This window comes from Saimiri boliviensis, chromosome 2, assembly GCF_048565385.1.
Source record: "Saimiri boliviensis isolate mSaiBol1 chromosome 2, mSaiBol1.pri, whole genome shotgun sequence".
Classification (NCBI taxonomy): domain Eukaryota; kingdom Metazoa; phylum Chordata; class Mammalia; order Primates; family Cebidae; genus Saimiri; species Saimiri boliviensis.
In genome coordinates, this window is record NC_133450.1 from 123,005,008 (window position 1) to 123,017,415 (window position 12,408).

General features: G+C 35.8%; 1 protein-coding gene across 2 annotated transcripts in view; it reads left to right on the top strand.

The window, feature by feature from the left end:
* Positions 1-12,408, top strand: part of NEDD4 (NEDD4 E3 ubiquitin protein ligase) — a 153,635-nt gene that overhangs the window by 59,768 nt on the left and 81,459 nt on the right. Inside the window, exon 1 of one of the 2 annotated variants that reach the window (XM_010346122.3) lies at positions 1,977-3,603. The exons of the other annotated variant lie outside the window; for it this stretch is intronic. Within the exon in view, the coding sequence (XP_010344424.3) occupies positions 2,056-3,603 (1,548 nt within the window). The 5' untranslated portion in view covers positions 1,977-2,055. Of the gene's footprint in view, positions 1-1,976; positions 3,604-12,408 lie in introns of those variants that run through there. 2 annotated transcript variants of the gene reach the window in all.

Genomic DNA, 12,408 nt, shown 5'->3' on the forward strand with positions numbered 1-12,408 from the left:
AATCATAAAGAAGATAAGTTATACAAAACCAAAATAACATAATAATTGAATTACTAAGTTCCAACTATTATATACATCCTAAAACACAGTGCTAGTTCATTCAAGTCCAATGTAATTCAATAAATTCAAATTCAGACTATCTTGGGGTAGACTTTTTTTTTTCTAATCTGCATATATTTTTAATGGCATGTTTGCTTAGGATTATTGGCCAAATATTTCTATTTTGTTGTGTCTTAATTGATTAAAAATCTGTTGAGAAAATTCTGATTGAAAACAGATCTCTCTTAAGCAATTTTTTTAACAAAGTATGAGTGTATGTTTTACATATTTGCTTTTACTAAGGAAAACAATCTTACTTAGAAAAATACAACTTGGGTGTAGTACCATGTGGTATAAACAACTGAACTATTTTACCTTTTACTTTCTTATGAATGAGCCAGTATATATTTATTACTGGAGTTCCAGCTATAAAATTTATGTAAGGGGTTTAAATATACCCTGGAGTATTATTTAAAAATAAATTTATTTCTTTCAAATAGAATACCAACCTTGGTCTATGACATTTGGGAGAGAAATTAAAATATTAAACTTTTATTGCCTAGTAAACTGAAAATAAAGTAAAGGTTAAATAAACACAAAGCATAAAATATATATATACAAAATCACAACCTCTAAAAGGACAAACAGTCCACTGTTCTCTACTGTGGGAGCTTTATCAGCACTGGTAAGTAATTCCACCTCCAGGGCAGGGCAAGTTCTCAAAAATGTAAACAAGTATGTACTTTGTTTATATAAAGAAATGTGCAGCATGGTTTGTATTTCTTTGTAGATATCAAACAGCTAAATGGATTGTTTCAGAGCACCAGCAGGGGCCAGCAAAGAGCTCTTAGAGTTTTTCAGAACAGAATTGGCATTGAAATATGTTTATTTGATGTGTTAAATCCTTTTTTGACTTCTTTACATAACTCCACACTCTCTTAAGTGAATGAATTGCAGAGACAGTGGAATAAAATATCCTGTGTATTCAAACTATCTTGGGGTATAGTTTTTTTTTTTCTAATCTGCATATATTTTTAATGAAGTGTTTGCTTAGGCTATTTCTTGGCAGAGTTTTAATAGTCAAAATATAAATGGCATCATTTAAAGACTGTTCTACTTGGCTGGAAAAGGCCTTAAAATTACAGAAGAAAATGCCTAGTGACAGCTTCTCTTAACTTTTTTTTCTTGAACCTATGCTTCATTTTTGCAATAGTATTACTAGGCTAATTTTGTAGTTCTGTCCTTTAGCTTTCACATTTTATATAACTAGCACTTTGGAAGCTAAAATGTCTATCTGTTTGATGTAGTGCTAAAGTTTTAATTCATCCCAAAGTTTTAGTATTTCCAAATTTACACAACCGTTTGAATTCACTGATTAAAAAAAAAAAATTAACAGTCTCTATAACTTGACTAAATTCCTAGTATGGTTACTATTTGGAAATTCAATCTTTGATTTGATGCTTAATTACATGGGGTTCTGTTCCTACCAACTTCCTGTAATTCTATACCTATGGGTAAAAATATTAGTGGTCAAATTCGGCTGGAGAAAGTATAGGCACTGCGATTCACATAGTTAAATGTTCATTTAGTAAAGCTAGGGTGAAAAAATACTGCTTCAACTTGAAATGTTAGAAGATTGTTGTTCTTGTGTTACTCATTCATGCAAATTGGAGAAGGTATAATTGAAACAAGGTTGGCTGTGTTTGAGTCAGTGTGCTGCAGCTGAGCTCAGCTTAAAGGTCGCTGGAAATCAAGTGCTTTGTAAGTGAAGGCATTTTGACTACAAGCGATTCAAGACATTTTGGAAACGTCAGTCTCAGGAATGGACCGTCTTTTTCTTTCTATGATATCTGGTATCTAATGTTTTACGTAGGATAAAGACTACTACTTAATAGCTCTTTTAGGCACCACAAATGATTTTTTTCTTTTGATGCAGTGCAGCTGCTTCTAGCCTGTCTACAGACAGAGATATTTGTTATGACTTTCAGCCTTTAACATGTTTGGAAATGAGAACAAATGGCACAGAGCTTACGATTGCACTTTGCAGCCAGAAGAAGCAATACTTACCCTTTGTCAGAAACCTCCGAAGATGACTTGGATAGCCGTGTTCACATGTGCTTCAAAAGACCAACACGGATTTCAGCGTCTAACATTGTTCAAATGAAGCTGACTCCCAGACAGACTGCACTAGCTCCGTTAATAAAGGGAAACGTTCAGTCTCAAGAAAGATCATCCGTTCCTTCATCTGAAAATGTTAATAAAAAGAGCAGCTGTCTGCAGATTTCACTACAGCCCACAAGGTACAGTGGATGTCTTCAGTCTAGCAATGTCTTAGCTGATGGTGATGATGCTTCATTTACTTGTATCTTGAAGGATGGTGTTTACAGCAGTGTTGTGACTGATAATGAATTGAATGCTGTGAATGATAGTAACCTTTTAAGCAGTCCTGCCATTTGTAGTGGTAGCCTTAGTAACTTTTCAGCCAGTGATAATGGGTCTTACAGCAGCAATGGTAGTGATTTTGGGTCATGTACAAGTATCACAAGTGGAGGTTCATACACAAACAGTGTCATCAGTGACAGTAGTAGTTACACTTTTCCACCAAGTGATGATACATTTTTGGGTGGAAATTTATCTTCTGACAGCACCTCCAATAGAAGTGTGCCAAACAGGAATACTACTCCATGTGAAATTTTTTCAAGAAGTACGAGTACAGATCCTTTTGTCCAGGATGACTTGGAACATGGATTAGAGATTATGAAATTGCCAGTGAGCAGGAACACAAAAATTCCTCTAAAACGTTGCTCCTCCTTAGTCATTTTTCCTAGGAGTCCTTCAAATACCCCACCAACTTCTCCAACAAGTCCATGTACTCTTCTGAGCAAAGGATCCTATCAAACTTCACACCAGTTTATTATTTCTTCTAATGAAATTGCACATAATGAGGATGGCACTGGTGCTAAAGGATTTCTTTCAACAGCTGTCAATGGACTTCGGTTATCTAAAACAGTTTATACCCCCGGAGAAGGAAGAGACATACGGCCGCTTCACAGAAAGGGCTTATTACAAAAGAAAATTGTTATTTCGAATAATACTCCCAAACAGACTGCCTGTGAAAAGTCATCTGAAGGATATTCTTGTGTTTCAGTGCATTTCACCCAACAAAAAGCAACTACATTAGATTGTGGAACAACAAATGGCGATTGTAAACCAGAAATGTCAGAAATTAAGCTGAATTCTGATTCCGAGTATATTAAGCTCATGCATAAGACATCTGCATGTTTGCCATCCTCCCAAAACATTGATTATGAAATAAATATCAGTGGAGAATTGGAAAGACCAGATTCACAGATGAACAAAAGTCATGGTATTTTACAAAGAAGTATTTCATTGGGAGGAGCTTATCCAAATATTTCCTGCCTATCCAGCCTTAAGCACAATTGTTCTAAAGGGGGACCATCTCAGTTACTCATAAAGTTTGCATCTGGAAATGAAGGTAAAGTTGATAATTTATCAAGAGACAGCAACAGAGATTGCACAAATGAACTGTCTAATTCTTGTAAGGTAAGTTTCCTTTGGTCTTGGTAAATGTTAATTTATATGAGAATAACTTAATGAAATATTTGGATAAAATTTATTACAACTAAGCAGTTTTATATATTTTCCCAGTCCTTAGTTAGCATATACTTTGTAGTCATTAATTTTATATTTGTAAATCTGAAGAACCCTATGTGTAGTTTTTTACTCTGTTATTTTACCAATGTACAAAATGTGTATTTTAAAAAATCTTCCTAAGTGATTTAAGCTGTAAAACTTTTCTGTAACATAAAACCAAACTCTGAGTAACAATCTATTTTACAACATTTTATCTTGGCATATTTTTTCTTTAAATGGTGTAGTATTCTATTGTGTAGCTCAGTATTTTATTCCTATTTTCAAAATGATCATTTTGTTTTCTCCCCTTCTTGATCATTATGAAAGAGTAAAATTTAGAATGCTTATTTAAAATATTAAACAAAAACCCATATTAAAGTATGAAGATCTTGTTTTAAATGGTCATAGAGGAACTATATCTCTAAACTACATGTATTTCTAAGATCATTCATAAAAACTATTATGCTGCATGTTTAAAGCAGAGGAAAAATAAATGGCATTTGCGTTTGTATATACCCTTAGCCACAGGAATTCTGTTTCCACCCTATTTTTTCTTTAGCCACGAGTTAATACTGCCTTCTAAAATGTAACTCACTCTTTCAACAATATTGAATTCTAAGTTTTAATCTTTTTGAGCTTTGTTTAAATTGCTAGGCATTTCCCATAATTTTCCATTTACCTTTTTATTTGTTTTTTTTTGACAATTCAGCTTTATTTTATTAATAATTTAACTCATGAATCTTTGCCAAGAGTTCTTTATGTAATTTGGCCTTTTCAAAGTATTTAAAATGGTTTGAACTGAAATAGATTTTTTACATTTCTGTGTTTGGAATGTTTTACCAGATTCCAGGAAATTTAAAAATTTTTCTAACTAAAGTGATTCTACATGACAGTACATAATAGTTTGGCGGGGCGGTGGCGGGGGGGAACCATATCTGTTTATCTGTGTTTTTGTAACAATATGTATATTAAACATTTTTTTAAAAAAAACTTCTGGATAGATAGATTTAGGTGAATAATACGGTAACTGCTAGTTTATTTTCTCTCTTCTGAAATCTGGTAAATACAGTAATTGTTACCAATGCCCAGATGTTAATGTAAGCCACTACTTTACTGAGGATAAAAAAATATCAGATTTCAAATTCTGATCTATATTTTAGAATTTTAAATTCCATTTAGGACACTTTTCTAAAACCAGCTTTTAGAAGATTGTAATCCATTCAATTGCTTTCCCTCCTAAAAGAAAAAAGAAGTGGCACCGAGAAGAAATATATTAATAGTTTGCTAATCGAATTAATGCTACTTATAAATCTATTTTACACTTAATCAAATAATCTGAAAGGAATAATTCATGTCAAAATATTTACAGAAATATCTTGAAATAGTTTATTTTGTAGTAATAATTATAGTTTGTTGTGGATGCTTTTGAAAAGAGTATTTTAAATGTGTTTTTTAATGAAATGTGGATCAAATGCCTTTTGCATTGTTAAAAACATATTTTTATTGATTTTAGTTATACTTAGGTAAGCTAATTTAAATATTTTTTGTGACAATAAAATGTATAACTTTGTGCAGATTCTATCTTTTGGTAGACTATTGGATTATAAAATAGTTCAGAAGTGTGCAGTTTGCTGAAGCTTTAAATTGTCCCCTCTTTTAATATTTATTATATGTCTCTTTATAAAAGCATTGTAAACAATATAGTGTCAGTTAAATTTATTTTTTGCTAGATCTAAATAGATCTAATTGATAAATTAAGGGCTTATTTTATGAAGAAGATTCTAGTGTTGCTTTTTCTAAATATAGCAGTGGCAACAATAATGGGTTTTAGAAATAATCCTGTGTTTATCAATAATTATATATTAATCTAATTATAGTGGTATATTGTAACTCATTTATAAATAAACAGCTCCCAAAATATTTCCCATGACTCCAGTTAGTCTGGGTTAGTATTCTAATATGCTGAGTCTGGATTCACATTTAACAAGTTGATATTAGAGTAGCATTTAGTAATGTCAGCTATCTGTACTGAGCAGCCGTGAAATTAAATCACTGCTTTGGTCAGAGACCCTGGTTTCAAAATCACTGAGAGTCTACAAATTCTTTTCTTATATGTTTAGCTCCCAGTCTCTAGCAGTATAAAATTGAGTTTCTAGCTTTCTATAATCAACAGCTCATTAATGACTATTTTTTTAAATCTAGTGAGAACTTTACCTGTATCTGAGACACTGGCTGCATTCTGTGTTTACAGCTTAGAGTGAAGATGAGACTTTGTAGTCTGTCTGCATAATAATGTTTATTTCAGGCATAGCAAACAGGGTTAACAGTAACTGGCATATGTTTATTATATATGCTTTTTGAAATACAGTATTACTTTTGTAAAGACTATATAATGACTTTTGATCTGAAAATAAATATTTAATATTTTAACAGTATGTGTAATAGTTTGTCAGTTCAATCAAGAAGCAGGTTAAGGAGCTAAGGTACCTCGTATACAGTTATAAAAATTATTGCTCTTCAGATTTCTAAACCTGTAGTTAGTTTTCTCTACTGTTATTTTATTTTTCCCCATCTGTTGGGTTCTGAATCTCCTGTGTTATGTTGTCAGGATGCTCAGAGATTTCAGTACCCTCTTTTTAATGTGCATTAGAGTTTTGCCCAAGTGTAAATGTCTTCCATTCTTTGCTTATATGCATATTTTTATGAGAAATATTTTTACGTTTTTTTCTTTTTGTTATAAAAGTTTTTGTTTATTACCTGCAACTTAATTCTAAATAGGTAAATTGCTTACACCTAGTATAGTAGAACCATAATAAACTTATGTCTCAATTATTTCAAAGCCTTTAACATTAATCTCAAGATTATACATTTCAATATTTTCTTATTTAATTGTTCTTTCTAAAATAGGTGTTTTAAATGTATGCTTATTTTAATGCTCCATTATTTTCCAATCCCCATTTTACTAAGTTTAGCAGAATATTTGGAGAGATGTTGTTAAATTTATTTTGAGCAGCACTTACAAAAAACAGCGTAATTTATAAATATTCTAAAATGTGATGGAACAATGTTAATGACAGTTTTAGAAAGTTGGTGAAAAATGTATATTTGTACATGTATGTTTCTTAGAATGGAGGAATTGTTCGTTTCAGAGAGGTTCAGAATGCTGAAATGTTTGCCTGAAAATATTTTGTATTCTCTGTAGATGTGCCTTGTTTAATTAATTCATCCAATACACATTTGAGTGCCAGGCACTGTCCCAAGCACTGAGAATAAAAGATGAGTAAAATACAGTCTCTATTTAGGGGAGCTCCCATTCTAGTAATAGGGACATGCTGGTAAACATAAAAATTTTCAGTCTAATATGTGATGTACTAAATAGAGTTGTATTTGAGAAAGTAGAAAGATGTGACATTGTTTTCTGGAGAGAGAACCTGGTTGGCAGAGGAAGGTTTCCTAGAGGAGGTGACTTTTGAACTGAGTCTTGATAGGTGAGCTGGACTTCATCAGCAGAGAAATCAAAGAGATTCTAGGGCAGGGATTCTCCATCTCAGCATTATTATTTTGGACTGGACGCTTTCGTAGTGGGGGCTATCCTGTGCACTACAGGATATTTAACAGCATCCTGGCCTCCATCCACTAAATGCTGGTAACACTCCTTTCTCCCAGTGTGACAGTCAAAAAGTGTCTCCAGACATTGCCACATGTCCTCTAGGGACAAAATTGTCCCCTGTTGAGAATCACTGCTATAGGCAGCAGCAGCATGTGCTAGGCTAGAGATTTGAAAGATTCTGACACTATAAATAGTCCAGTGGGGCTCAAGCATAGGGTGACCTGGGGATGCCGGAGGAGGTGATCTGCCAGAAGTGGGCTAGAGTCCCATTAGGCCTGGTGCTTCATGCTGAAGACAAGGAAGCTGGTCTTCTGCTGATAGTAGTGGGGCAAGGGAAGTCTTCCTTTGAGAGTGTGAAGTGCTCTCTTTCAGGTTTTTAGAAGATAATTTTTCATGGTGTCATGGATTATGAATGAATTAACGTTTTCCTAACTTGGATGACTTGGTTAACAGTGATGTCATGAACTAAGATGGAGAATTCAGGAGAGGGGCTAGACTGGGAGGGTGAAGAAGAAATCACATAATAAGTTTATGTCCCTCAGAGGCTGCCCTAGTAGTGCTGCTTTCAAGTAGGGCAGTTGGAGATACAGGACCAAGGCTTAGGAGAGAAGTGAGAGTTGGAAATGTTGATTGTGAGTTAGGCATATGGTCAAAGCCTCAGATAAGAATGAACACATACAGATTGAAGCGTCAGATAAGGAAAACATACAGTGAGATGGGAAGGGAGGATAAATTATAATTCTGGGGACCACCAACTTTGGTGAGGTGGAAGAAGAAGGGATAAAGAGGAGACTAAGGAAGAGCCACTACAGAGGCCAAGAGAGCATGGAAGCATGGAGACATGGAGGCATGGGTGAAGCACAAGGAAAGGAGGACAGCCTACATACATATCCACTGGATGTGGCAGACAGGAGGTCCGTTAGCATGAGTAGGCTCAGGAGAGTGCAGGGTTGAAAGCTAGATTGAAGAAAGAACGAAACAGGTAAGGAAGCAGAAACAGCCAGCCTAGGTTGCTTGCTCGGTGTTACAAAATAAGCACGAGATAGCATAGGCAAGGAATATTTAGTGATTGTTATGCAGAAGGCACATGTGAACTGGATATAAGACATATAAGACAAACTCCCTCTCTACAGGGAGAGTACAGTCTCTTTTTCCTGGAGGAAAAAAAAAAACATTACAGTCTTTTGTTCTTTCACCTTGGAACTATAGAATAAGTGAGTATTGTCAGTAAAAACTGAAATGGAGATTCAGCAAAATCAAATGAAGGAAACAGAAAATTACAAGTGAATACCTGAAATCACTTATGAATATTCATAACTCATTTTGGACAGCATTAGTCTTAACTTTCTCAGTCCCCTCTCTACCACCAAAAACAGACAAAACAAAATCGAGCTTCCATGCAGAAAATAAGTCAAGGTTTTAAGGCCTATTCCCAGAAACTGCTTGGAGAATAGGCAACTCTATTTATGTCAATGCCTTCTTCCAGGCTGTGGAGCCTACCATGTGCTAGCTGTTTTGAGGCCTCACCCTCTGTATCCACTGTCCCTTTACATCACAGGTGACAGGAAAGCAAGACAGACCAGGAGACGCCAGGACAAGAGTCTGTGTAGGCAGAAGGGGCTTGGCAGAGTCTCTGGGTGAGGCCAGGCAGTGTTCTGAGGTCAGCAAGGTGGTTCGAAGGAGCAAGTGAGTGCTGAGAAAGAGAACCAATTGTCTTGCCAGCATATCCTGGAAATACACGAAGTTTTGCTCACACATCCGGGTCAATATCCTTTGTTCCTTGTATAAAATTGGAAGACTATGGTCAGATAAAGACAGATTACTTAGAGATATAAGAATTTCAAAACAAGGGGTGAGCAGCTTTGTCCCAGGTCAATGAGATGTTTTGAGAAGGACTCTCAACATGGGAGCAATTTTTGAAAAGCAATTTTTACCCACACTAAGATTGAAGTAAACTGTTAGAATAGAACAAGAGCAGCAGACCTGAGGGCTTAGAAGAGCAACCAGCTAGTGGGTATGTGTACCTTGTAGCTTGATTTATGGGCAAGTGATAATAAAGAACACCTTGAACAAGTAAGTAAATTTATGGCATTTCTAGTTAGGCTGTAGGATGTCTGTTGGGGGAAAAGAGAGTAGGCCTTCTCTTGACTTAGAGGTGTTATAAAATCACAAAACTATGAAACAGTTTTGATAACCTTAGTAGAAAAATACATTACCCAAGCAAGATGTTGATAGGATAGTACACAATGTCTTTGAATTCAGTTTTAACTAAGTTTAGTATAGTTATACCTGAAGTTAAGTACAGATATACCTAAAATAGTATTATCCAGGATTGCTTCCTTTCTCTCAATTTTTTTTTTTATATTGAGGTCTCATTATGTTGCACAAGCTGGATTTGAACTCCTGGGCAAAAGCGATCGATCCTTTTGCCTCAGCTTCCCGTGTAGCTGGGACTACAGGAGCACTGCTGTGTCTGACTTGTAGGCTGCCCTCTAATGCTTTATTTTTATTTATTTATTTATTTTTTTTTTTTTTTGAGACGGAGTTTCGCCCTTGTTACCCAGGCTGGAGTGCAATGGCATGATCTCAGCTCACCACAACCTCCACCTCCTGGGTTCAGGCAATTCTCCTGCCTCAGCCTCCTGAGTAGCTGGGATTACAGACACATGCCACCATGCCCAGCTAATTTTTTCTATATTTAGTAGAGACGGGGTTTCACCATATTGACCAGGATGGTCTCGATCTCTTGACCTCGTGATACACCCACCTCGGCCTCCCAAAGTGCTGGGATTACAGGCTTGAGCCACCGCGCCCCGCCTCTAATGCTTTATTAAGGAATTAGGGAATGGCTACATTAAGATGTCAGCTGGACCAGTGATTTTCAAATTCTCACATGCATGTAAATAACATGGCGATCTTATTAAAATGCAGATTCTGATTTTGGTTTAGTAGGTCTCAGTGGGGGCCTGAGATTTCTGTATTTCTAATAGATCATACCAATGCTGCTTATTCCCCAAACACACTTTGAGAAGTAAGTCTTAAGGCCATTCTTTGATGAGAACAGTAATACAGTTCAAAGTTGAAGAACCCATTCAGTCCCTGAAATGCCATTATTACGGCCATTATTATGAGTAATTCACTGAAAATATCAATAATACTTCAGATACCAAGTGCATGTGCAGCAGGAAAAAAAGTTAAAGATGGAGATATGGCAATAGGTAGGCAGACAGGCAGGCAAATGCGAATTCACTAGAATTGATTAGAGAAGGATTCTGGAGAATAGATTAAGCAAATTTTTTTCTGGGTTCGAATTTACTAGAATACGGTTCCCTGAATTAGGGACTTTTTGTCTTCTTCACTGCTATCTCCCTCGAATAGAGAAAAATGACTAGCTCAAAATAGACACTCAATAAGTATTTATTAAATTAATGAATAAAGCTAGGGACCCTTTGGAATGGGGTAGAGATGACTGCAGAATCCTGATGGGCGAGGGTGACCACACGGCCTTGCACAAACAGATAACCAAACTGGGATATTTGAGGGATGACTGTGATCATGAGTGGGAGCTACTTGAAGCTTCATCCTTTGCATGGAAGAGTAGCACTCTTAAATGAATACCTTGTCCCTTGGGTGAGTGCCAGTGGAATATTATGATCGTGACTCAAGGATTCGTTTCCACAGTGGAGTCTGATTCATAGCCTACATATTCCACTAACTGGTACCGTGTAACTATGTGTCTGGATAGAGGCTCAGATTAAGTTTTCTAAAAAGAGGACTGAATGGACAGAGATCTTTAAGGGTATTCAGACAAAGGCTGTTTGACCAGCTTTCAGTTTATCATTGTTTTATAAAATGACTTTCCTCTAGAGTTGATGTAAGAGCTGGGATTCTCAGAGTAGTTGCTGGGGTTTTAAGTAACTGTTTCAGCTGAGAATGACCTTTACTTTTGTAACAAGGCTGAAAGACTGAACCTTCTTAAAGAGTCGCAGAGCTTACTGGCAACTCAAGTCGTCTTCAAAGCAGACGAGGTTAGCAAGTATTTATCAGAAATAGAATATGTGCCTGCCATACGTGGCAGATATTCTTCCTGGATTTGAATAGGTTATAACTGAAATGAGAAAACGGCGTAATCCATAGAAAACAACTGTACAACAATATAGTATAACATATAATAATATGTATATACCTACTTCAGACAGCTGAACAACTAGACATTGAGCTATTTGACTGCCTGTATTGTTTTTAATTAATTTTTACCTTTTATCAAGGTAACACATGCCTATTTTAAAAGTCAGATATTATTTCTTTGAACATTTTCTGTCTTTTTCTCTGTGTTCTGTCTTCCTAGAATTCCTGTTACTCAAAGTTTGTACTTCTGGATTGAACTTAAAGTTTTCTTTTCTCTCCTGTTTTCTGTTTCTTTGCCTCCTTAATCTACTTCTTGAATGATTTCTTCCAAGTTTCTCCCTTTCTTTAATTTTAAATTTTCATTTATTTTTTATTCATTTATTCATTTTTTTGAGACAGTCTGTGTCGCCCAGGCTGGAGTGCAGTGCCATGATCTTGGCTCACTGCAACCTCTGGCTCCCAGGTTCAAGTGATTCTCCTGCCTTGGCCTCCCGAGCAGCTAGAATTACAGGTATATGCCACCACACCTGGCTAATTTTTGTACTTTTAGTAGAGATGGGGTTTCACCATGTTGGCCAGGCTGGTCTCGAACTCCTGACCTCAAGTGGTCCACCCACCTTGGCCTCCCAAAGTGTTGGGATTACAGACGTGAGCTACCATGCCCAGACAATATATTCTTTATGAAGCTCTTAGCCTTATATTTGTAAAAGTTTAAAACAGCAGTGTATTTCATATGCCACATTTTAGAAAACTATCTGAGATAGTGATTATCTCCATATTAGAAATAGGTAGAAAGGCCCAGAAATTTTTAAGTGACTTGCTGAAAATCACAAATCTAGTAAATGTCATACTTCAACCAAAACTCAACTCGATTATGTATTTTAAAGCACCTTTCTACTACCACTAGCCAAAAGGACTTTCATGAGGCACGGGGAGATTCCTACAGGATAAAGCTGCTTGGAAAAGACTGGTAAAAA